We start from the raw sequence: 24,627 nt of genomic DNA, 5'->3' as shown, positions 1-24,627 counted from the left end.
AGTAAGTAATCTCTTAGTTGCAATATTAATTACAGCACGTCAGAATGAATAATAGCTTCCTCCTTAATATTGGTGGTGATGACTCAGTTCAGCAGCATGATAATAACTCTGCAAATATTAACGTCACACTAGTGGTTCAATCATGTCGTACTTATTAAACAGCAGTGTCAAGCCGATATCTGTAATATTCCTGTTTTGCGCATCACTTTGCCAGGTTTGGGTGGACGCAATTCCCACAACCATTTCCGAACGGATTACCCTCAATCCAGAGGTTCCATATCGGTTGAAGTCCTTACAGTATCCCGCAGCATTCCCCGAGGGCACAACGTACACATACCAGATTACAGCGCCGGACCAAGCGATTCAGGTGGCACATAGCTTTATGCCTGCTGCACTGTAGGGTTGTACGCATTCCCATGTTGGTAAGCGTAGGTAAAATACGTTTTTTAGTTGCGCTCCGTGAATTTTACATTTGGCACGCGCACCTCGTCCACGGCGTACAATGAGGGCTGCACCGGGGAACGCGTCAATATTTGGGATACAAAGTGTAAGAGATTCCGCAACATTAAATTGTAGACTGTAGAGTGGAATTCGGACGACAGGATTTTGCAGTTCCCGCCGCACCAATTAAGTTCGCCTGCGGGAAAGACCCATTTGAAATACGCTCGTATGGTGACACAATTGTGAGCCTCCGGCAAATAAGCCAGGTTTTTTTGCATTTGCACTGACTGGATTTGATGTATTGCAGATCATCGAACCGATTATCGGGCACAATTCCGCTACGTTGAATCAGTTCCAGCTGGAGCTCATCCGTATGGAAGTTTGTTTTCGCTACATTTATCGTGTATTTTGTTTTAAATTGGATGTGTAGCTCGTCATAGGAGTCTCGTGTGGTCGCGCCGCCACCATATTGTGTCCTTCAGATAAAGCCAATCGGACGTGCATCACACTGGAGCAAATTTGTGATGGTACTGTAGAACTGTACAGGTATTTAACTGAAATTAAGAAGGTACTGGAATGATTTTGCAAAATACGTAAAATGTGCTGGAAATCCATTTACTACAGTAAATTATTAATTATTTGTCACTGCTTTGAAGTGACGTTTGTCACAGGTGTAAAACAGTGTCCAGACGGTGAAGATGAGATCTGCACGATGGATTGCGGTTATCACACCGGCATGATCGATGCGAGTGAGAACCTCCGTATCTTCGGCGGCACGCCGGTACGATCTCTCTTAAAATGTTTGATATAATTGAAATATTTTTCAAAATATTGCTCAGTGGAAACGGTGCCACAGGCCGCTCGGTTTTCGCCTAAAATAGGTCAGGAACAACAGCTGGCCGTGGCATGTGCAGCTTCTCAGCGGTCCGTACGGGAATGAATCCATTTTTGCGTCATGCGGAGGCTCCGTGGTATGTTGAACGCCAAGTACCGAAGATGTGCTGAATACTGCAGAACAGAAGATACTGATGTAGGTGGCTCCCCGGTGGATTGAGACGGCGGCGCACTGTATTAACGGTTTTGTACGGGATCGCGCGGAAATCATGGCGTGCGTGATCTCGTAAAATTTGGATGACTAACGTATTGACTGCTTTATTGAGTATCATCGCATTGCTTAGCTTCATTTGACATTGAATTTCGTTGATGTTCTGTACACGGCATCGTTTTGTAGCATAGGAAAGAACATGGTGGCATCGGTGACCTTTATGCCGCATAAGTGCGGAGGACAACCGGACGCTACGTCCATTGCGGTCCAGAAGGTCTTTATTCATAAGTCCATCGACGTTGCTTTACTCCTATTATTCACGGTATGTGCGTATGCAAAATTTAATGAACAGCATGGATCTGTGAGCGATTGCAGCGAATGCTGAAAGATATTAAGGAAGATTTTTGCCAGTTGTACACAAATCCAGAGAGGTCAGCTTACGCTGTTATAGGATATCTCCTTTTCGCCGAACGGGGTGCAGCCGATCTGTCTACCACGACCCGATATGGTACTAAATGAAGGAGAAGTGTGCTACGCCGCCGGATGCGGGCGGACGGAGCCGGGTGGCGCACCGCCGGAACTGCTGCAGTTAGCCTCGCCGATTCGCAACGCGACAACGTGCCCTTTCCGGCCGGAACCGGGTTGGGTGTGTGCCGGGCAGGCTAAGGGCGAAAACAACACCGGGAAGAGCATGTGCGTAAATACTGTGTTGTACCGCCGTCGGAACACTCTTCTTATTAAATTACAACAGTGCTCTATTAAATTACAACAGTATTAAATTACAACAGTATTAAATTCTTAATAAATTACAACAGTATTAAATTTGGCCCGGTACATAGCACCAAATTCATGTACATTGACGGGAACTTTCGTTGTCGCGCATTCTCAAACACGTTTGTGCATTGCTTTATGGTATTTTGTAGCCAAAGGAATTGTATACGTAGTTGTGAAATCCGTTTGCGCGCGCAACATCCGGTTGCGGAGTTATGAGGGTAACAAAATCCCAAAAAGTTTAAATGCATTCAGGTGTACCAAAAGTCTCATTATGGACCGATCCCTTTGAAATTTTGCACTTAAATGCACATAACCATGAAGACTGTTTTGGTACGGATCCAGACTTCTACGATTTTTTTCGAATTTTAAAATGAATTTTAAAATTTTTGAAATTCATTTTAAAATTTAAAAACCAATCGTGCAAATCTGGATCCGTACCAAAACAGTCTTCATGGTTATGTGCATTTAAGTGCAAAATTTCAAAGGGATCGGTCCATAATGAGACTTTTGGTACACCTGAATGCATTTAAACTTTTTGGAATTTTGTTACCCTCATAACTCCGCAACCGGATGTTGCGCGCGCAAACGGATTTCACAACTACGTATACAATTCTTTTGCCTAAAAAGTACCATAAAGCAATGCAGAAAAGTGTTTGGAAGTGCGCGACAGCGAAAGTTCCCGTGGATGTACATGAATTTGGTGCTATGTACCGGGCCAAATCCCTTAAAGCATCGCAACTCGAAGTGCTTATTAGCGCTTCGAATGAGGTAAGATGCAAGGTCACGAATAGGCTACATACAAAGTTATACTTTGTATGTAGCTTATTCGTGACCTTGCAGCGTTTTTAGAACTGACAGTTCTAACCACCTCGTAACTGTTGCGGTAGCATAATTATAATACTTGATTGGGCGGTAAATTGGCAAATCATATTGACCACTCACCTCGGGTTGCAGATGTCCCGGAGACAGCGGTGGGCCACTGGCATGCCGGAAAGAGAGCCACGGTACAGTGACAATCCAGTGAATACAAATTTTTGTATGTAATGTATAGAAGTACTGAATTCAGGCGTCAGTCAGTGGGTCCTCTTTGGAGCTGCCTCGTTTATTATCGGGTGAGAACTTACCACGTTATTAAAATTTTCTCCGTATTTTGGCCACCTTATGTTCCAGTAAACGTCGTTTATGGTCACAGCAGACCACAGTTGCGGCTATTTATTTTTTTTTATGAAAACTTGTTTGTGTGCTGCATAATTCCTATTGCTTTATTGTACGATTGTAGTTTTAAAAGTCACACTAACCATATCTGAAAACTTCGTTCTGCATTATAGTAACAACATACAAGCATTGTACCAGATATACGGTTGACCGGTTTACAGTATACAGATCTGTACTAAAGTGACTGAAAACTTTCGAGATACTGCATGAATTTTTCCATCTAACGAACGCGAAAACTGTCATTACACGGCATGCGGCACCACGCCCGGCGGCTCCGGGGGGCTGCAAGCAACCATGTCGTTCGTCATGGAGACGGTGTACTCGCAAGGCTCCAAAGGCTGGCTGGAGAATCGCACGGTGCCGGTACTGAGCGGTACGCAGCACGACAGCCGAGTGTCGCCGCCGGATGTGCCGCCTCTGCCCGTACCGGTACGCACCGAGATGTTACCAGCATCCGGCGACCGACCATGGTTGAGTCCATTAGTTTGCCTGTTGTACGCTGGGAAAATAGCGGCGCTATAACCATCACTGATGTGTCTAAGCAGCTTGAATATTCGGCGCTCATTTTAATGCGCATACATATCTTTTGTGCTTTATTGTTTTTTTTCCACTGCAGCGAGGCTGCAGCGTTATCACAATACCAGGTTATTGAAACTGATGTATGAGAGTGCCCGTTTCCGGTATATCTTGGCTACTCTATAAAAAATCAGTTGGTGCGAGTTGCGATTTAATGCTGATCCGTTGGACAATATTATTAACAATTTGCTCACAATTATTTTGGTGAATAAAAGACATTGCAGTTTTAATGCAGTGCAATCAGTACGTATACACTGTGAGAGTGGAGTGGAATAATACGAATACATACATGCAGTAAGGTGCGTACTTCATGAAACAGGCATTTACACGAAAATAAGTTATGACAGCGTAGTATAGAGAAGTAGCTGTCTGGAACTGGATTGCCTTGGCAACATGGATATGCAGCGTTGCGGAACCCCTCAAGGACCCCGTTGATATAAGCATATGGGCTTAACTGATGGTTTTGACTTTAGCAGCACAAAATGACCACTGCTTTTGTGAATGTCATCCAACCCTTCTTCTTCATATTGCACCTGATCTAAACCAATCGAATGATGCCTCCAAATACTTTCAATACTGCAGAATTTTAGCGAGTCGATTCATGCGTCGCAGCTTGGGAATGGATTACATTACACGTTTGATCACCAATAATAATGCAGTACTAAAGTGCCACTGATTATTTTCAGTTTAATTGGTTTGTCACTGATTTGTCATTTGGAGGAATTACTGTCCCTGCAGTCGGCCGGGCCTGCTCGACCGAACATGAACTCCCTGCCTGCTATATCGCCGGCTCAATGGAAAAATTATACCATGGACCGCGTAATCAAGAGTAGGTGCGTCTTGCCCATACGAACTACAGACCAGTCTATTTTTACATTCTCTGCTAAAAGGTATTTTTATTGTTCCTGAATACGTTCCTGTTATTTTATTGTTATTGTTATGCGGAATAAAAATTTGCGAAGTCTTGTTTTCAAAGTGCAGGTGGGATTTAAATCGAAGTAAAAGCTTGGAAACAAATTACTCTCCCACTGTATTACTGTAATGCGTTTGCCAGAGATTATTTTACTCCGTAGTCCGTAGTCTTAGTAATGTTTTTATCTTTAGCTGGGTTTGTAATTTTGTATATACATAAATTAATAATTTACCGTAATGTTGGCAGTTAATGAATATCACTTCTTTGCAGCTCTGCCAATGCCGCCCGCCTATCGGCTGACAGTACAAGATGTGTACGATCCAGCGACCAGTCGCCCGCGGTTGCCGTTGTTACTGGAGCATATGTCCCGCGAAGGACGCCTGGAAGAGGAAGCAGCAGTCAAAGTTATCCAGGAAGGAGCGGCCATATTAAAGAAAGAACCGAACATCATAGAAATTACGGCGCCCATGGCCAGTATGTCCACGTTTCTTCCGAATTATATTTTGTGATATTTGCTCTCATAAATCATGCTGCGTGGTTAAGCGCTCGGAAAGATGCATCTACATTTTAATTCTACCTAAGTTTTAATTTTTTTTACTAAAAAAACCAAACATATAATGTATTAGAACTTCTTATAATTATGCAAAAATGTATAAACTTTATTTTTCAGCGATTGCGGTATGCGGTGATGTACACGGCCAATTCTTCGACCTGATCAAGTTGTTTGAAGTGGGCGGGAATCCGGATACACAGCGCTATCTCTTCCTCGGTGATTACGTCGACCGTGGGTATTTTGCCGTCGAAGTTCGTTTGCGGTGCTGCGACATAATCTTTCTTCCGCACAGTGATTGAGACTTTATTTTTATTTGATGTTATTGTAGTGCGTTCTGTATTTGATGGCGCAGAAAATCCACCATCCTAACACGTTGTACATGCTACGCGGCAATCATGAGTGCCGGCATCTAACGGAGCATTTCACTTTCAAGGCCGAATGTTCCGTCAAGTATTCCGAGCATTTTTACAAAGTGTGCATGGAAGCCTTTGATTGCCTGCCGTTGGCTGCGCTGCTGAACGGACAGTTCTTCTGTGTTCACGGCGGAATCTCACCGGAAGTACAAGTGTTGAGCGACGTTCTAAAGGTATGCATTCCCTAAAAACAGGCTGTTTGATGTTCAAAATACAAACAATTTCAGATTGCTCCAAATTCGTGTCAGCACATTCAAAACTTTTTAAAAGGTCACGATCATATACACAGAACGTCAATGATTTTATAACTGAGAATTCTTCTCATCATTTTCAAGCTAACGTTGTTGTTTTTCACTTAGTTACTGTATTTCAAATCTGCAGTAATGATTTATTTTGGAGTTTACTAATTATACGATTTTAACACTAATGTCTTCTGCATGCTTTTTTCTGTTGAATGTTTGTTTTTAGCATTAAGTAAGTACTGTAGTTGCTTCGAATAACTTTTTCAAAGGCTTTCTTCAATTATTTTTTATTATTTTTAAGTACTTTAGTTTTTGAGTTTTAAAAAGTTTTGTGTGGGTGTATTTTTGTTATGCGTTTGTTAGACGTTTTGCCGCTGAATTAATGCGTTAGTTCACAGATAATTTTGTAGATAGACCGCTTCCGCGAGCCGCCGGCCCACGGGCCGCTGTGCGATCTGATCTGGGCGGATCCCAACACGGATTTTGGCAACGAGAAGACCAACGACTTCTTCACGCACAACTCCACCCGCGGCTGCTCGTATTATTACACGTATCCCGCGGTCTGCGACTTCCTCAACCGGAATAATTTGTTGTCGGTTATCCGTGCACATGAAGTTCAAGATATGGGCTATAAGATGTACAAGGAGAATAAAGCCACTGGGTTCCCGGCGTTGATCACGGTCTTCTCGGCGCCGAATTATCTGGATGTCTACCAAAATAAAGGTACCACGTGATACTGTAGGCTAATGGAATGTTGGCATTTGATTATGATCAAAAATAACCAAAACTTGCGGGCTTTTAGCGGCCATTCTCAAGTACGAACAGGGCAAGATGAATATACGCCAGTTCAAGAATCAGGAACATCCGTATTGGCTGCCTAATTTCATGGATGTTTTTGTATGGTCATTTCCGTTTGTTGCCGAGAAAGGTACAGAATGTCGACTATCATTGAGAAAAATCACAGTTTTATAGAGTTTAACTGAAATAATGGTAAGTAGCCTGATAAAACTGCTTGTAGTCACCGATTTGCTGCTGGCTCTTCTCAGCGTGTGCAGCGATGAAGAGCTGCAGGAAGAAGCGCCTCGTAGAGCTTCCGTTGTTGGGGAAGGGGTGTCATATAATCGAGGTAAGCACATTGCCAGTGATTTTTTTAAAGCAGCAAAAGTGACGCCGCACGCTCGCTTCTTTGTACTACACACGTCACATTTACCTAAAACACTGCAGGTCTCTTTGCAGTAATGAATGAATACCGGACTTTAAAAGGTAAAGTCACATAAGACCAAGAAAGTGTTGTGCTAAATACGAGTAATATTGCAAAAATTATGTTACTTGACATGTTTTTCGAACAGAGCGCTTGCAGAAGGAGCGTCCCGCGCGATCTCCTACCCGCGTTCCGCTGGAGCAGCGCCAGATGATCCGTACCAAGATTCTGGCAGTGGCGCGACTGATGCGCTTCTACGAAATATTGCGGTACGTGCTGATTCGGCTGCGCATTGATTTTGAGGTCACAACTGACAAGTAACGCGTTGTGCAGAGTGGAAGAAGAGTATGTCAGCCGATTAAAAGGCCTAACTGGAACTGGATCGCTTCCTGTAGGCGCCTTGGCAGGCGGCCGGGATACTCTTTTGCAAGGTTTGCCATTTGTCATTCTAGCGATGCAAATCCAGTGGGCCGTAAACTGCTGCATTGCCTTTAGAAAATATTCGTAGATTAGCATGCTGCGTAAACACGAGACCCGTTATGAAAAGCAGTCAAAATTAAACCCTGCATGTGATACATGCACAGTCTGCGTCATACTTTTCACAGCAAATGTTAAATTTCATTCCGATACACGGTAGTACCGTACACATATTGAATCAGTGATTGGCTGGTTTTTTACAGCACTCAACGGAGTCCAGGGCGGCAAGTCGTTTAAGCAAGCTAAAGCGCTGGATCGCATCAACGAACGGATGCCGGGCCCGCCGCCGTCCAAGCCCACCAACCCGCCGAATAATGCCGCTGGCAAGATGTCTGCCACGGCACCGGTCGCGCCGGCCGAGTCCCGGCCGAAATCCTCGCCATCCAGCGCTGTGCATCCCGGATCCGCCAAGGCCAAGGCTAGATGAATCATTTGTGCTGCTCCGCGCCCTTTTCTTACTGTTTTATGGATATTTCAATCGCTTTTCTTACTTTCTCTTCTATTAATTCCTTTTGTGTAATTATATAGTGAATGTTTTGCTACTTTCCAAATTTTTTGACTGTACCGGTATTTCGACTTTTCAGATTGATTGTAAATCTTTCAGTTTGATGGAGAATTTCTTTACTAATTTTGATTTCTTTATTTTCTAATACTGTCTATGATAAGGGAATTATGTCGTTGCCAATTTGCCGCTACATCTGGGCGGTTCCGTAAAAAAGGCATGCGTTGGGTAAAACAAAGGGTGACACTGTCGTAAACAGTCCAACAACCAAGTAACTGCAAAGCAGTCCACTACATTTTCATACCCACTAAAAAAGTAAAAGAGTAAAAACAGAGAACAGCAAAAGGTCAACAGGGCCTCCCGCCTTTATTTTGTTATGGGTTCCGGCATTACACGGTTGCAGTGTATCCGTTCGCGCTGTGTCACCGCACCCGCCGGTCTGATTGGGCCCAGGACCCGGCAGCTGATCGGGCGACAGTCTGGGCACCGTGCGATTCTGGAACCAGCCCTGGAAGTTCTGCGCATTCAGCGTCTCCATGATGAACCGCATGGACATCTGCACGGCGGAGAAGCTGCTGTATGTGGAGCCGCAGTCTCTGTTGATGGATAAAATCATCCGATAAATATTATTTATGGCGTCTTCCTACACAGCGTGTTTACTAAACATGCATGCCTGCATGCGCATCTAATTGGTGCTTACGTTCCCGCAGGTATCACCGTCACGCCAAACAGATACCATTGGCTCAAACCTGCAAATGGTAGATTTCTTAACATGCAACAACACCCAAGGCATTTTTGCTAAACTTAACAGTACCGACACGCTTTCCTGTATTTAATTTTTTAATTTTATTTTAATAAAACTGCTCGTGATAAATAATGTACAGTAATTTATTTGCCTAATTTGTTAGTACTGCTCATTTGTTTATTGATTTTTGTTAAACTTTAATTCGTTTTCAATTGCCTTTGTGTTTTGCATTTTATATATGTTTTTGAACTTTCTTAAGCCTTCTTTTATTATTTTTTTTTTATCCATATTTCCAGCCAAATATCTTATTTTTCTTTTACAGTATTTAATAAATGCTCTTCATGGTTTATAAAAAGTTTTCGAAATTTCAATCACCACGTGTTTTCTAAATGTTCTTAATTCTGAAAAGCACAATAACAGTCGATATTGCAGCGATATTGCAGTCGTACCAGCCGCATCCGGTCGTTGGCACACCAGCGGTCCGCCGGTATCACCCGAACAACTGCAACCACCCGCCATTCAATCACGCACGCTGGCCGGTTACAAATGAAATACGTACGTTCCGTTTCGGGCTTTCCCCGCGCAAATCTTATCCGCGGTGCACTGGCCATCGTTGACGGTCAGTCCCACTTGCAACAGATCGCTGGCCACATTGTTAGCGCCGTCGATGACGCCGCAGCCAGCCGCGTAGCAGGTCTCACCGATATTCGGTGCCATATCGGGCCGCGGCAAACAGATGGGCCGAATATCCGAGGACGACGGGACATCCTGTAAAATAATACGACGGATTAGGGCTGACTTGACTAGTCTAGCATGTTGATGTCCTTCTTGAATAAGAGTACAGAAGAATGCCCGTTTTTCGGGTAAACTGTTCCATAAGTCAATTAAGAAACACAGCAATAGCCGCGGGTCAGGAGCGCTGATTAGCTGCCAAACCGATTTTAACAGTAGGAGCGCGATGTTCATGAAGGTCGCGTCGGAGGTGGTCTTCCACAGCGGATGAGTAAAGATCTGTTGTACGGCAATTTGGGGGATGGTACTCAAATTCGTCGCGCTGGCGCAGTGATGCGGCTGGAGATACAGCGAGAGCGGCTGGGTTTTTCTGCAAAGCACAATCAACTAGGATCTGCGTCAAATTTCAAATTTATCAGGTATCTGCCCAAGTTGCTCGCTTGACCTGAAAAAGCAACAAGCAGAAAATACAAATTTCAAAATAAAGTTTGGTTTCTGAAAAATTAACGTCTGATTTAAAATAATTTTCTTTAGTTGCGCAAACATTTTGAAATAACTTAATTTTAGAAGGATGTTCCGCTTCCGTTTTTAAATCACCCGGAATGGTCAAGACGAGGCGTGCGTTACGCACGCCACCGGTCACCTACCCGATAAAATTGCTCATACAGCTCGCGGCGGTAAGGACCCATCGTGGCGCAATCTACGACATCAGATTAAACCAGTTGTGCGAGCGAATGAAGCGGCGTGGAATACCAAAGAGCCGCCGCAGGGAGGCGGCATCGAGAACACATGCCAGGGCCAACTGCCGCTGCTGGTCTGTAAACAGACACACCGTTAAATAGACTAAACATTTCGAAGCGCGGAAAAGTGACGAATAACCGTGCTGCCGCCCAAGATGCGGAGGTTTTCGTTGTCGTAAATGGTACCGGACTGGCGTCCGCAGTCCATACTGCACACTTCGTCTTCGCCTTTAGGACACTGTTGCACACCTGGCATCGTATACAGCATAGCGATAATGTGGCTTCTTTTCTTGCAACGAATATAATTATTATGTACAAGACAGTTTCGCCAGTAAAAGTGTCCAAGTAAAACCGTGTTTCGCATACCGTCGCAAATCTGTTCGTTCATGATACAGGTTCGCTGGTCGGATGGACACAGGACGGTGGCATCCCTTCCGCATGGTACGCCTAAATGTAAATTATGTAATCCCAATTCAACGCTACACGATGGTACTAGGCGATGACGTCAAAATGTACCGTACGCGTTAGCTCAATCTGAAATCGATCCACCGTACTACTGCCCGAACCGGACGCCACCGGCTCGATGATCTGTCAGTCAAGCTAAATATATATCGTTATCCAGGACTGCATCATTTGACAGCAGTAACTGTAGTCCTTACTATGGCATCACCGGCCGAGAGCAGATCGAAGGTGTCGGTGCCACACGCGAGTTTGACGGGTGACGCAGGATCTATACAACACAGAATTCTTATAAACGGATAAGATTTACGCTGCGTAAACGCGCGTAGAGCGGGCGCGCGATTGCCGCGTAGTGCCGTGTCTTACATTTGGTATCCCATATCGTGACGCGCCCGCCTCGACACCGATCACTGTCCACAATCGGCCGTCCCTGCACAGCCGGAATCGAGCGCTGACCAAACAAGAATTCCGTCGAACGGATCTGTCATTAATAAACAAATAACCTGAATTTCTCGATACAAGCAGAGCTCCAGATAAATGGAAGCATGAGTCGCAAGAAGTACAGTAAGCTTATACTCATGTAATCAGAAATAGGAGTTACGAGTAACCATAAGCAGGGGAATCTCCATAATATCACATCTTATAAAAAATCGCCACTAAAAATGTAATTAAAAGCGAAACTGATTAACAGCTAATCTACGTAAGCTAAACACTAATACAATTTTGTTTACCTAAAAACGAAACCTTTTTTGTATATGCAAACGCCAAGAATGCATATACTGCAACGCTGCCAAAATATAAATTTCGTATAAAGGTAGGCTCTAAAATCTACACTGGAAGGATCTCAAAAGTTTAATTTCATTCTGCTTACCCGAATTCCCTTTCCTGGAGCTGATATCTGATACGTATGCTTCGTATTTGATGGGAATGTAGCAGGATACTGATAGGATTTTAGCACGTATGGATCATCCGTGTTTAATGTAATCTGCTCCGCAAAATCGGTGGGGATACCGGCGGCTGTGAAACCCAACGGGAGCTGAAAAAACGCAATGAATACCACAAGAACATGCTCGATCGACAATTTCGCACCAAAACCTATCATTTTTGTTTATGTGCTATGTAGTCGATGCGTAAGCGCAACGTGTACGATCTGATGACGTAACATCCACCGGGATATCAATCTAATCATAGCAACCGCTTCGGCGCTGACACGGAACACATGATTCGAAAAACAAACTGCAACGTAAAACTCTCTTTAGTTAAGACACCGTAAACATTGAAGCTTCTCATTTCTCATCACATTCTGACTGTAAAATCTTTGTTGCCGTTCTCACGATTAAAAGATATTCAAGTAGAGTTATTTAAATACGTTAATTGTATAGACGAATGTGCTCATATAGTCGTGCAGGGAGTGCGTGCAGTCGTGGATCTTCCAGACCGCGGGATCTGTCGACGATTGCTGACGTGTCATTCGATTTCAATGACTGCGAGGAGGGCCAGGAGGAGGGCGACGGCCGCTGTCCCACGGATGACGAGCTGCGCTATAAACATGTGGAGGAACTGGAGAAGAAGTTCGAGAAGGGCTGGGAGATGTGGGTCAGCCAGATGGGCGGGGATGCGCAGGATACCTGCACGTATAACTTTGACGCGGAGGAGCTCGCCGTGCGACTGGGCACACATATCGATAAAGCCAGTAAACTGCATGCCAAAATGTGAGTTTTTCGAACTAAAACTTTACTATTTCGTGAGGTCTTTCTTACTGGAAAATATATTATTTGAAACAATTTTTTTGCATCCGATAAAATAGCGCAGTATCTCTACGTGTAATTGTTCTTTCCAGAATTTCAAAATTTGAGCAATTTAAAACTGTAAAAAAGCATTCTTGCAACAGCACTAAAAAACTGATCGAATAAGCAGCCCAAATCTAGAACTGATTTAAACGTATTGGTATGCCCAAAAAAAGGGGAGTATTTCAGTAATAAAAGCTCCAACTCAAAGGTTATTCGAAAAAAAATAATATTTGTTAAGAAAATTTAAAAAGTTGTGAACACATTATAAAAAAGCGTCGTAGTGTCATCCTGTCACAGTAATAAGTTTTATTGTAAAGGTCAACAACTACTTTTTTTGTGAAGAGCCACCGACAAAAAATAGAGCGCGCTGCGCGAATACGGATTACAACCTTAAAATCCGATGCATTTTGGGTTACCGTAATTTTGCATGGTTTTTTACAGAATGCTGCAGAAAATCTACCATTTTTGGCACTGTAAAGTCCACACGGATATGATCCTGCTGGCGGAGAACGCCCGCGAAGAAGTCCACTTCCACATGCTAGCCGCGCACACCGAGTTCTTCGAGAAAGTCGTCCTGGTGAGCCGATGGGAGAAGTTGTGGCGTGAAGGGAAACTCGTCCTGGATCTCAGCGGGATGGTGACGCCGCGCGCTCTCCGCACCATCATCACCTTCGCCTACACGGGCGCCGTCAAGGTAACTCCTTTATACGCTTCGCTTCGCTTGCTGTCATGCGTTCTTGATTGGTACAACTCTTCCAGCTTACATTAGATAACGCCACGGATATCGCCATGGGCGCCAAGAATCTCGGTTTCCGCCGGCTGCAGCAGCACTGCATGGAGTTTCTGGATTATGTGTTCGCGGATTTTCATTTGTTTATTATTCTGCGAAATGTCCCGGTGGATCACAAGTTTTTCGATGTGGCGTGGACGAAGATTCTGAAACGGTTTCGATTTATTTCGCATGATACGAATTTTTTGACGATGGATCCGATGCATTTGGAGTTGCTGATTGCGTCCGATAAACTGAATATTGAGGTAATCATTATACCTATACGGCTATACCTATCAGAAAAAGGATGACCTTTATGGTTTTTTCATCAGTCTGCTTTTTGCATAAAAATTTCATGAAAACGTGTCTCGAAGCAGCGATTTAGGAGACAATAATCATCATAACAAGAGCGCGGTTACGATGCGTAGTAAATCTTAATTTATTTAATTTTATTATGTTAATAAAAATATTTTTAAATAATATTGAAGTTTTACTTAGATTTGTTTTTAATTCAAACTGATGATTTTTTTAAATTAATTTTTAACTGATTAAAAATGTGAGTTACGAATGTTGAAAAAACAACCGGCAATTACTAAAAAATACTGCTACATGTTTCTAACGGTTGCCGCTTTTTATTAGGGTTTCGCTTCATCTTATGTTTTATATTATACTTTAGATTTTTGTCGTTTTTGTATGTATCCCAGCTCGGTCCACGTTTTTTTATCGTTTGTAAGCGCGTTTGTAAAACACGCCCGCATAATAAAATTGAATATCTTGTAGTGCAGTGGCATGGATAAAAGCAACAACGAACAATTTACGGTGCCACATTGCTAGCGCTATAGAATCTGTCAAACTCTTACAGTTCTCTTGGTTAAGTTCAGTCCTTTTTCAGTCCGAGTACGAAGCTTTCAAACCGGTTTTGAACTGGATTAATCACGATCGGGGCAACCGCGAGAAGTATTTCTTCAAACTGATGGGACAAGTGCGGTTTGCGTACATGGAGCTGGATGAGCTGATCAGCTGTATGCAGGAGGACGATCTGTTCCGCCGACATCCCGACGCACAGAAAATGCTGGAAGACGCCGACATGTGCGTTCATCTATTTTACCTAGAAAAATTAACAGTTTGGTGGTTATCGCATTTAATTATTGCAGGTACGCGACCATGGAATCCATGGGCGATCAATGGTGCAATTATCCGCCGTGGCCGCCGCGTAACGAGATCATCAAGCGGAAAGTGTACAGTACGTTGCCTTTGACGCTGACGGTTGTTTTAGGCGTAACGTAAAGAGGATTATGTTATTCCATAGCGCGCGGAGAAAAACTGAAGGAGCTGCGTCCCAAATCGAAGAACGATATCTGTAATGCCGGCTTGCCGTGCGCCCTGCAGACGAACTACGGCGCCAAGTTCGACAAGACCTGTCCGAACACGGAATGCCGCACCTGTGAAGTGTACTGTACCGATCGCGGGTTCGGCCGGCTGCTGCCGCTATCCTGCACGCCGACCGGCGACGCGGCACGGGAGCGTGCCAAATCACCGGCACAGAAACGCCAGGAAAAGTGCTGTCAACAAGCTAAACCGAAAAAAGGTGGGCTGACCAATAGCCACAGTGTGTTCAAACAAGATAAGCAATGATTTAATAAACCGTTGATTAATGGACATAATCATGCAGCGGATCATAAACATTCATAGTACAACAACAAGAAAATTCAAAGAAATCATGTGGCCTATTAGCAAAGAAAATACTAAAAACTTAATAGCACAGTACGTAGGAGTGCGTCAATATTGAATAAATATTACTGTAATAAAAATATTGCACATTACACTATGTTTTCCTTATAACCCAAAATACTTGGCGTTTGTAATAAAATAATTTTGATTAAAAATAGAACTTAACCTGGACGGAAGAAACCGTTGTTCAACCGGCTTTCGGTTCTCCGTTATCGTGCGCCAAGCTTTATCGGTGTTTTATGTTTGACAGTTCTGATGGATGGCAATGAAGCGTGCACCAACCGCACCGCCATGCTGGATCAGATGCGGACGCTGAAAGCGCAGGATAAAATTGCGGTGCTGTGCGCCAAGTATCAGGAAGAGAACAACTACTCGCCGCGTTCCCTCTCCCCGGGGAAGAAAGGGCCCAGTGCCAGCGCATCGGCGGCGATTAGCGAAATCAGTTTGCCGTCGTGCATGGTGACACCACGAAAACGATTGTAAATGCCATTTTGTTGCAATAAAGTCTCCATTTTTATCAACATTTTTCCCTCTTTAATATTTATTTTCTTTAACAAAGACTGTCTATTTTTTGCGCCCTTCTCTTTGTTTGTTTGATATACGGTTAAGTTCGTTTCGGTCTACAATTGTTTTAGTTTTAGCTTGCTATTTTCGCCTGGTTTAGAGTTTTTAACTTTTTTTTACATATTATGACTGCTGCTTGCACTGGAATTGTGTAATGCTTATTCCCAGCGGGAAGGGCTGTTGGTTTTACGGAACTATTTTTATTTTATTATTAACAGTTGAATCAATAAACAGCGATGAAAATTAATATATGTGATAAGATTCAGCGAAAACTAGATTTCTTGTATTTTGTTGATTTTGGTTACGTTTGGTGTTTATATAGGTACAGTGCGCATACAGGCTACAGCTAACTTGTATACGAGTAAGCCTCTTTAATTTCCCACGCGTTAACACAGTGACAAATAGAAATTCATAGGTTACGCCAAACTCGATACGTACTTACAATGCGTCACAATACACACTAATCACGCTTTACATGCATTTGGCATGGCTTGGTGAATTATAAAATATTGGCTTTTTTCTTTATAATTACTTTAATTACCTTTTTTCCTTAATAATTATAAGTACTTTAAATATTAGGAGTAAAACAACACCTATGGTAGTGCACAATGATTTTTTTCCGGCATATGATTTGGCATGTATCCACACTATCGCGATTCCACAGTATTCCATCGTATCATTCTCACAGTATCTACTACGTATCCTTGGTGCCCAAAATAATCTTCTACGTACGTTTTTTAATCACTGCCGTATCCCACCGTATCTCTGCAGTATTTTGAACGTATTCTACTAGGAAACCGAACAAAACTAACCGGGTACTTGAAAGGTACTCGACGCATACAGTACGGTAACCGTAGGGATACGTTAAGATACATGGGAATACGGTAGTTATTGATAGGTCCTAGAGCTGTATTCAGCCGGATACATGATAAATACGCAAGGAATACTGTGGGATACGGTAGGGATTATTATGTAGAAATTTTGTATGATACATTAAGGATACTGTGGGATACGGTAGGATACCGTGGTTTTCAGGTGATATGCATGAAAACATCACATTCCGGGTTGTATTCTGCACGTACTGCGAATATTGTTGATGTGGTAGTTATTGTTAGCTAGCGTATCCCACAGTATCCTCACGGTATCCTTCGTGTATCCGCCATGTATCCCGGTAATTTTCTTAGGTTTCTTGGGTCTTCTTAGGTTTCTTAGCCGGATATATGTGGGATACGTAAAGGATACTGCAGAGGTATGGTGGGATACGGCAACTACCAAAAAGAAGTGAAAAACTGTGAGGATACATGGAGGATACGTAAAGGATACCGTGGGATACGGCGGGATACTGCGGATACAAGCATAACAACTTGCCTCGAAAAATTTACCGTGTAGGAAGTGGTCCGTATCTAAAAACAATGTCATAGTGATTGACATAGCGTATTAGCATTTACGGGACAAGCTTGTATAATCCCTATTCTGGAGAGCGAGCGACCGCCGATCAGATCGGAACGAAGTAAGTTTGTAGCCACTTCGTTAGAAGTTAATTATCAATAAGGAAGGACGGTATACTTGTAATCCATGTTACGCATGTGTCCACAGTGGCGTCTTGGTGTTAGCCTTGACCACTGGCTGGTTACCGATGTGATCGGAAACCAGTCAGTAGCCTAGACTAAATTGATCCGATCCGCCTTCGACAGCCACATCCCCTCGGCCTTCGCGATATTCCCAGGAGAACAACTGGGTTCGCACTGAGGGATACAGGGCACCCAGTTTTCATCAGTGTCATAAGAAATGCTCAGCTATAACGAGTCGCATGATCTCCCGAAAAAAGACACTTTCAATCACCTAGCGCTTATATGCGGCGTACTTTTTATACTGTTTCATAACTGCTTCATTTTAATCACATCAAAATAGGTAGAAATACATCAAATTCGACATTGTACGAGTACACGATATATAGAAGTACAGATGGCATACACGACTCGTACATGAATGCGTAAGGTTTCTGCTGACGGTATTATTACTTCCGTTTTAGAAGCTTACATAATCCTTCCGCTTCCGTCTGCCTCCTAGGCCGCTTTTATGCGAATGATGACGAGAAGCGGAACGTGTTATTGTCATTCGGTATGAATAATTAACCATAATATGATCGTTGTGGATGCCGATAGAATGAGTGCAGCTGTCGTTTATATAACCGCGGACCGTCGTACGTATTGTTTAGACGTCGAAAGAACAAGGAAATGGTTTTATCATCAGTCGATTTATTACGTTTATTGCTCTAACCAGGTCATTACAACCGCAACAACGAGCTTAATACAGTATGTAGGTAGTTACTACAGAGGCTGGTGCGCATTATAATTTAATTATTGCTCATGAGGATATTATGATGATGCTCGTGTCTATAATGAGGATGATCGGACGTTTTACGATCAGTCACAATGAGCGGCGCTGGCAAATTACCATCTTTAGCGGCCGGAAACAGGCGGCCAAAACGAAAAAACCTGCTGGAAAACGCGTCTAGTGATCATCGTAAATTGTGCCAATAAAATTTTGTGTAAGTCGATGCTGTAATATTATTCCGGGTGCAATTTCGACATATGAAAACACTGCATTTTATGCAGCAAAACACAATAATAATAATTATTATTATTATTATTACAATTACACGAAATAATACTTACTGCTGTAGTTGGATTTTCGCATTATAGCCTAATTGCAATTTTCTAGGAATCATCGCTCAATTTTTCCTGAAAACTTCCTACTTTCATTTCTGCGTTCTAATGTGTTATCGGCTTGGTAACTTCCTACTTTCATTTCTGCGTTCTAATGTGTTATCGGCTTGGTTATGCCTTTCTTACTGTGCAGTTGACAAGGAAATCATACGCACTGTGGGGCAAAGCTCAGGACTGCGTAATAGCGCGGTACAAGCCTGTCTCACAACAGACTCGTCGCAAATGACGCCCACCAGTACCGATGAAGAATGTGACCTGGGAGAACAAAACAACCCGGAGAAACACGGCAGGCTGACATTTATAACTGGATCAGTTCGTGGGACCATGGAAGATGAGGTTCAGTCAGTCGACACAAACGGTTCGACTGAGTGGACTTTTCCTACAATGGTCTCGGTAAACAGAACAAGGGTACTTAGCAGAAGTAATTCATAAAGCAACGCAGAAGTTCACGGACAGTCCTGTTGTTTGCCTGGTCCACTGCCTGGATACCGATGGTCCGTGGACAGCCCGGATCCCACGTACCCTTCGCATCAGTCGCAGACAAGCCACTGGGACCGACGCGAAGGGTATACGGGATCCGGTTTTCATCCGTGTACTTAGAACACGGAGCTTTAACACGCCAGGTAAACGTAAACAGGAAACGTAGATACCATGCTCTGCATGCGGATTGCGAGCGGCAAGAATGACTGCAGATTCGCCGTTACCAGCCCCCTATTTAAGTGCGGCTGCCGGGCAATAATGCCAACGGAGGCGACCACCGACCGAGCACTATGCGTACATCAGAAAATCGATAGAAAAAGACGATTGATTCACACTGCCTTTGTCACGGCTCCATTAACGCCGGACGGTTGCGTGCTCAGTTTTATATGGCTGTTAGCGTCTAGTGCACATTTTCCCGTGGCAGATTCTGAGCGTTCTGCAGTTTTATGCAGTACATGCTTGCCATTTAATTAGAATGAATGTCTACAGATGCCAGTTATATTTTTCATATGCAGTTCGAGCGAATCCATTGTACTTTATATATCTTACTGTACTATACGATAAGCGGTATTTGTTTACCCATTTTATCTGTGAAAATCTATTTCTGATAACGGCACGACCTGCGCTTTATTCTCAGCAAACGAAAGCGGTATAATTTGTCCGCTATAGGCAAGAGAGATGGCTGCATGCCAGACGTGCATAATATTTACAACGTGGGAGGAGACACAATGCGTAAATTAAGCAGTAAATTTGTCCATCACCGACTTACGTACAGCTGCTGGACCAAAAGCATTAACCACAAAAGAGGCAGTAAAAAATCCAGCCAAATGGTCTTATGACGCTCGAAACATTATAGACTGCGCTGCTTGTTAAGCACTCGCATATTTTCACCTGTAGATATAAGTAGAAAGAAGCGTCCTTAACGGCTTGCGCTACAGTCATTAGGGAATCATTCCGGCGTACGGTGGTTGACAAACGCCTGAAGAATATTGTTTTTCAAATGCTGGTACGGCCCCGATCGTACCCTGGTCGAAACCTGCGATTTTCTGTACAACGGATTCAGCATCTTCTCCGATTCCGGTGTATCACGCTCTAATCGTGCCGTCTCCGTGAGAATCCCGCTGACCGGATACGCTAACTGGTTGAACACGATGGTCTTCTTGTTGACGGAATGTTTTTGATACTGGTGCATGACCGGAGCGAATTCTTGCGGCTGCGGTAAGAACGGCGACACGGCATCTTCGTCGATCTCGATGTTCTCTGATTGGGGCTCTTCGGTAACTGCGCTTTGCTTCGGCGTGGCTGCGATCGTGCTGCTTATGAGTCTCTCTTGTGTGACATTCGCGGGTAGAAGTTTTTTGAGTTTCTCCATCAAATCGGCATATGTAAACGTTCCTAGTGTTTCGTTACGGACATCGGTCTGCTCGATGTCGCGTACCGTGCGCAAGGTCGCCGCAAGATTCTCCTGGAACTGTTGCGCTTGTCCAAGAATATTTTCCCTCTCAGTTACAGTTGGTAGACCCTTCAGGGTTCTTCGCGGCCGTCCAAGAGCGTTCTTGGCAATTTCTACTAAATCCTCTTCTAAAATCGCTGCGGAAACATTATCCACTAAATCCGGTTCGGTTTGCGCTGATTCCAACGGAGCGCTGGCGAAATCCATAGCCTCGTCTTCCGGAGACCACAAGCGAATCCAGTGATCGTACAACACAATCTGTACGTATTTCTTGGAGCGGAGAACCGTCGACAAGGCGTCGGAATTATTCTTGGCTTGGGAATTCACGTTGACAATCCGAAAATCCTTCTGGCAGCGAAAATGCACGGATAAATCTTTCCCGATAATTACCTGAAAATTGGGCGTGTCGTTTAACGTGGACTCCAGTGTGTCCCAGTTGAAGTAACTCAAATCGCTGGGCCGCGGCGCCAAAGTACGCCGTCCGCTGAAAACCTCTTTCCAGGTTTTGTCGGTCTTTAAGCGGTGGGCGTAATCCACGTACCCAGAGATTTCCTGACCTTTTGTTGATCGCGTCCGAATGAAGATGATCGTCAGTAGTTGGCCGTTTTCATTGGCGTCCTTCCGCCTCACTAATTCCTGAAGCACACAGTCCTCCTGGATTGCTGTGAAGGTCGCCGTAATTTTATTCTGGTGTTCTTCACGTTCCAGCCGGCGGCGTTCGGCGGCCGCCACTTGCTCGCGTTCAAAGGTTTTACGGGTGAACTTTTCGCGGTTATTATGGAGACCCTGCTCGACGATCTTCTGGGCCATACGGTGATCGCCCAAGTAGAACATGTCCTCTTCGGAGATCTGGCTGTTAAGGTACTCGGCGTACGTGCGGAAGCGCTCGATAGCTTCGCCGAGAAGAACTACCGGGGCGTCTTCCGCGGGCTCTTGGGGGAGGTTATCGTGGGGCGTGACACTGATGCGAAGCGTCTTGGGGGCGCTGGATTCCGCAGGCATCGTGGTGAATGATTTTGATCTTACGGGCTCATATCAGGCAGCCTCATGTCGTACTTCTCCAGGCATAGCGAGATGCCTGAACATCGATCGACGTCGCCCACCCGCAGAAGGTTACCGCAGTGCCTAACTGTAAGTAAGGGGATCATGCCCCTTAAACTTGGCATGATCAGATGTTTTAAACTGAGTAAAACCCTTTTGCTGGATAATGGTGCCCGATGAAAGGGAAAAATTGTTTTAGCATTATGCAAAAGTACGTACTACATACGCAGAACGAATGGATGTAATTGAACTCCTACCCGGGTAGAATTAATAAGATGTAAACCACTAGTAAATATGTTGCTTGCAAACTCTCCTGTTGAGGGATATACGCATGCTCAAAATTTTCTCACAACCGATTAGAGGTAAGTGCAGCATACTTGTAGCGTAAAGCCAATAAGTCCTTCGACTTTTTTATTAACATCGACAACACAAGGTAACAGAAATAACACACACACACACGCTACATAGGTTATACATATTTCAACAATTTAACAACAGAAAAGTAAAGAATAGGAAATACTACAAGTCGTAATGATCGTATCAATCCAGATCTCAAATGTGTAACCAAAATACCGTCCGCACGAATACCAGCTTCACACCAACAAAAAGGTCAAAAATGTTAATGTCCTCCGTAGCGCCATGATATTTCATTCTGACTGGCGTTCGGTCCACTGGGTGTGGGGCGGTTCACACCGATGCCTGCAACAGTAAATTACGGCTGTATTATACTTAATACGTTCTTATTCTTTGGACACTGGAAGGTCTTTGACTGCTTACGAAGGGAGACATCCATATCAGGATCGGACATTATCCGACTCTCAGCCATGTCCACGATAGAGTCTGTTGTGCGTTTGCCTTCCAACAGCAGCTGTTGGTCGGACGGCCTGGGATTAATTAAAGCAGCCGTGGAATGATGATTTTCTAGTAAATCCGTATGTTCTTTGTTCCCTAAAGAGCACTCAGTCATTGCGATTCAAAAGGCCAGCAAACTGGAAGATCTTTCGGATGTTTTACCTAGAGAAGCGTCAATTTCGGCATCGGACATTATCTGACTTTCGGCTAGTGCAACGATAGAGTCCGTTGTCCGTTTGCCTTCCAACAGCAGTTGTTGGTCGGATGTCCTGGGGTTTAACAAGGCAGCCGTTGAATGAGATTTTTCTAGCGAGTGCGTGGATTCTTTGTTCCCTACAGTACACCCAATCATTACAAACGAAGTCTAGCTAAATAAGTACTGAGGTTTTAGGGAATTTGCCGTTATTTTACCGTGGGCGCTCTTGTGGCTTTTAAGCGGCGCCACGGTGACCGCTGCTTCTTGAAGATGGGTGAGGAGCCTTTGCCGCTCAGCTTCCTTTGCATCTAAAATCGAAGCCTCCAGCTTAAATAAAAATTATAGCAATAAACTTAGAAAAGAATAAAGATAAATGAAAATAAAATAAGTCAGTAAAAACTAATAAATACAAATGTAAGAAGTAATAGATTTAAATTACTGTATAAGAAAAACACCAATGCACAATTGGGATAAAAATACAACATTTTTCTCTGTAGATTATTTTCAGGAAGCGCGCTGTATGACACCGTGATTAAGTAATATCCGGTGATTAGCGAAGGAAAAGCTAACTCACCTAATTTTGCCTGCGACGCCACTGTCTCTTGTTTGAAGCGCGGTAATTTCTTATGAGGATCTGAAGGATCTGACTCGGTAGGATCTGCAACTAACAGTTAGCATAACGTCCAGGTTTCAGTCTTTATCTGACGAAAATTAATCCTACCAATGGAGGGCACGCTGCTGGCCGCTTTCGTCACCAGTTCTAATTTCGATGGTGTTTGGGATGGTGTCGTGGGAATGTGGTGTTTACTCGCGGCAACGTGCACGTGACTGCTGGGACTGGGAAGCGGGCTCACTAATAACAGAAAATTAAATTAAGTATAACAAAATTAATTACGGAAAAATTTCTAGAAAATTTTGTCGTCAAACCGAGAATAAGTAAAATTTTAAATGTAAATGAATTTGTTTAAGAAATCAGTATAGTGACCTTTCTGCCTTTCCATCGCATCATCAGGTAGCTTTTCGGGTGTTGCTGCGTTTTCGTCTCTTGGTGAGATAAGCGGACGGCTGGAACGCGTTTGACTTTTTCCTCAATGTAGCAAAAAAATAAAATTATAATAAGTCAGACAGAAATCCAATCAGTGACAGCGTTTCTTACTTACGCATCTGTGTACTGCGCCGACTCCGCCGTCGCCTGATCTTCGTCACCAACTTGATCCCCTTCTTCTTGCGCTCCTTCTCCGCCACCTCCTGATTATAAATCGATTTCCGTTCCTTCGTCGCGACGGTCTTCTTTCGCGGCCAGAACGGCAGCGCAATACTCTCCAATAAATCCGCATAGCAGGCTTTCGCGTGCAGCAGGTCCTTCAAACGATCGGGCTCGTCAACAGCGCCCTCGCGATCGATTGATAATCGTCCCACCGTCGTCGAGCACCGCGATCGCCTCCTCTGTTCGTTGTGCAGAACGTCCAAGAACCCTTGGCTGATGTCTTTTAAACGGCGAACCCGAGCGCGTGTCAATCCGTTGTAGTTTAAAGGTTCGACTTGACGCTCCATCTCGGCCACGGTAGCTTCGATCCAAGCGAATTTGTCTAGCGTGTCGGGCTGGTGCAATTCCTGCATGATACCTTCCAGTTCGTCCTGGTCGAAGGTGGACGCGCGGACCTGGTTGGAGACGTGGAGGGCGCGGTGCAGTGTGAAGCGACGGATGCGTTTCATACGGCGCTCGTAGTTGGTGGTCTGGTATTTGTACGGGGGCTGGATGTACGGACGGTATTTGGAACCGACCATGATCTTTACAGAGTTGATGATACGTCAAGGATAGAAGTACATCAAAATGGCTGATTTAGTGCAGAGATGAAATCAAATGACGCCGTGCATCTTATAACAATGTAGTACTCACTTACTGCATACTCGTAAACAGATTACACTCGTGTTATAACCGCCATCCCGTGCGGTACTAGTGCACACAGGCTGACGCAGCTAATGTTCCCAAC

The 24,627-nt window shown here is 44.0% G+C and overlaps 6 protein-coding genes across 18 annotated transcripts; 3 read left to right on the top strand and 3 right to left on the bottom strand.

Moving 5' to 3' along the window:
• Positions 1 to 16: 16 nt before the first annotated feature.
• Positions 17 to 4,235, top strand: LOC129600451 (chymotrypsinogen B-like). 10 transcript variants are annotated; one of them, XM_055498965.1, is made up of 13 exons: positions 17 to 367; positions 451 to 547; positions 613 to 683; positions 749 to 812; positions 924 to 968; positions 1,113 to 1,222; positions 1,323 to 1,412; positions 1,476 to 1,549; positions 1,673 to 1,808; positions 1,938 to 2,179; positions 3,215 to 3,264; positions 3,327 to 3,372; positions 3,715 to 4,229. In XM_055498965.1, exons 1-13 carry the CDS (start codon positions 143 to 145, stop codon positions 3,995 to 3,997), a joined length of 1,533 nt encoding a protein of 510 aa, XP_055354940.1. In that variant the 5' UTR covers positions 17 to 142; the 3' UTR covers positions 3,998 to 4,229. The 10 variants fall into 10 exon arrangements, with proteins under 10 accessions (XP_055354940.1, XP_055354938.1, XP_055354939.1 ...); XM_055498963.1 differs by having other exon boundaries at positions 882 to 968; XM_055498964.1 differs by having other exon boundaries at positions 882 to 968; positions 3,327 to 3,373; positions 3,725 to 4,229.
• A 240-nt stretch (positions 4,236 to 4,475) lies between these two features.
• LOC129600448 (serine/threonine-protein phosphatase 2B catalytic subunit gamma isoform-like) lies at positions 4,476 to 8,613 on the top strand. 3 transcript variants are annotated; one of them, XM_055498958.1, is made up of 11 exons: positions 4,476 to 4,880; positions 5,235 to 5,438; positions 5,635 to 5,768; positions 5,846 to 6,103; positions 6,583 to 6,895; positions 6,975 to 7,100; positions 7,191 to 7,298; positions 7,397 to 7,435; positions 7,522 to 7,642; positions 7,707 to 7,804; positions 8,054 to 8,613. In XM_055498958.1, exons 1-11 carry the CDS (start codon positions 4,814 to 4,816, stop codon positions 8,275 to 8,277), a joined length of 1,692 nt encoding a protein of 563 aa, XP_055354933.1. In that variant the 5' UTR covers positions 4,476 to 4,813; the 3' UTR covers positions 8,278 to 8,613. The 3 variants fall into 3 exon arrangements, with proteins under 3 accessions (XP_055354933.1, XP_055354935.1, XP_055354934.1); XM_055498960.1 differs by having other exon boundaries at positions 4,476 to 4,884; XM_055498959.1 differs by having other exon boundaries at positions 7,409 to 7,435; positions 8,054 to 8,612.
• LOC129600453 (ovochymase-1-like) lies at positions 8,482 to 12,215 on the bottom strand. Its single transcript, XM_055498973.1, has 13 exons — positions 11,900 to 12,215; positions 11,395 to 11,509; positions 11,229 to 11,299; positions 11,091 to 11,157; positions 10,936 to 11,016; positions 10,709 to 10,818; positions 10,583 to 10,645; positions 10,477 to 10,529; positions 10,034 to 10,199; positions 9,657 to 9,865; positions 9,547 to 9,599; positions 9,053 to 9,101; positions 8,482 to 8,948 (listed from the first exon to the last, which is right to left on the bottom strand). Exons 1-13 carry the CDS (start codon positions 12,128 to 12,130, stop codon positions 8,660 to 8,662), a joined length of 1,557 nt encoding a protein of 518 aa, XP_055354948.1. The 5' UTR covers positions 12,131 to 12,215; the 3' UTR covers positions 8,482 to 8,659.
• Positions 11,844 to 16,123, top strand: LOC129600449 (kelch repeat and BTB domain-containing protein 3-like). The gene is made up of 8 exons (XM_055498961.1): positions 11,844 to 12,158; positions 12,429 to 12,740; positions 13,260 to 13,512; positions 13,578 to 13,853; positions 14,480 to 14,676; positions 14,742 to 14,830; positions 14,897 to 15,175; positions 15,569 to 16,123. Exons 1-8 carry the CDS (start codon positions 12,139 to 12,141, stop codon positions 15,799 to 15,801), a joined length of 1,659 nt encoding a protein of 552 aa, XP_055354936.1. The 5' UTR covers positions 11,844 to 12,138; the 3' UTR covers positions 15,802 to 16,123.
• Positions 16,124 to 19,716: 3,593 nt separating this feature from the next.
• Positions 19,717 to 21,979, bottom strand: LOC129600463 (uncharacterized). The gene has a single exon (XM_055498986.1). The coding sequence runs from the start codon at positions 21,544 to 21,546 to the stop codon at positions 20,041 to 20,043; it is 1,506 nt and encodes a 501-aa protein (XP_055354961.1). The 5' UTR covers positions 21,547 to 21,979; the 3' UTR covers positions 19,717 to 20,040.
• LOC129600464 (uncharacterized) lies at positions 21,977 to 24,548 on the bottom strand. 2 transcript variants are annotated; one of them, XM_055498988.1, is made up of 8 exons: positions 23,794 to 24,548; positions 23,619 to 23,720; positions 23,355 to 23,486; positions 23,208 to 23,297; positions 22,849 to 22,941; positions 22,600 to 22,770; positions 22,363 to 22,533; positions 21,977 to 22,284 (listed from the first exon to the last, which is right to left on the bottom strand). In XM_055498988.1, exons 1-8 carry the CDS (start codon positions 24,419 to 24,421, stop codon positions 22,205 to 22,207), a joined length of 1,467 nt encoding a protein of 488 aa, XP_055354963.1. In that variant the 5' UTR covers positions 24,422 to 24,548; the 3' UTR covers positions 21,977 to 22,204. The 2 variants fall into 2 exon arrangements, with proteins under 2 accessions (XP_055354963.1, XP_055354964.1); XM_055498989.1 differs by having other exon boundaries at positions 23,208 to 23,291.
• Positions 24,549 to 24,627: the final 79 nt, after the last annotated feature.

The sequence above is a fragment of the Paramacrobiotus metropolitanus genome, unplaced genomic scaffold (assembly GCF_019649055.1).
Source record: "Paramacrobiotus metropolitanus isolate TYO unplaced genomic scaffold, Prichtersi_v1.0 Parri_scaffold0000178, whole genome shotgun sequence".
In the NCBI taxonomy this organism is placed as follows: Eukaryota; Metazoa; Tardigrada; class Eutardigrada; order Parachela; family Macrobiotidae; genus Paramacrobiotus; species Paramacrobiotus metropolitanus.
The sequence above is the reverse complement of the archived record's forward strand: the minus strand, read 5'-3'. Positions and strand labels throughout refer to the sequence as shown.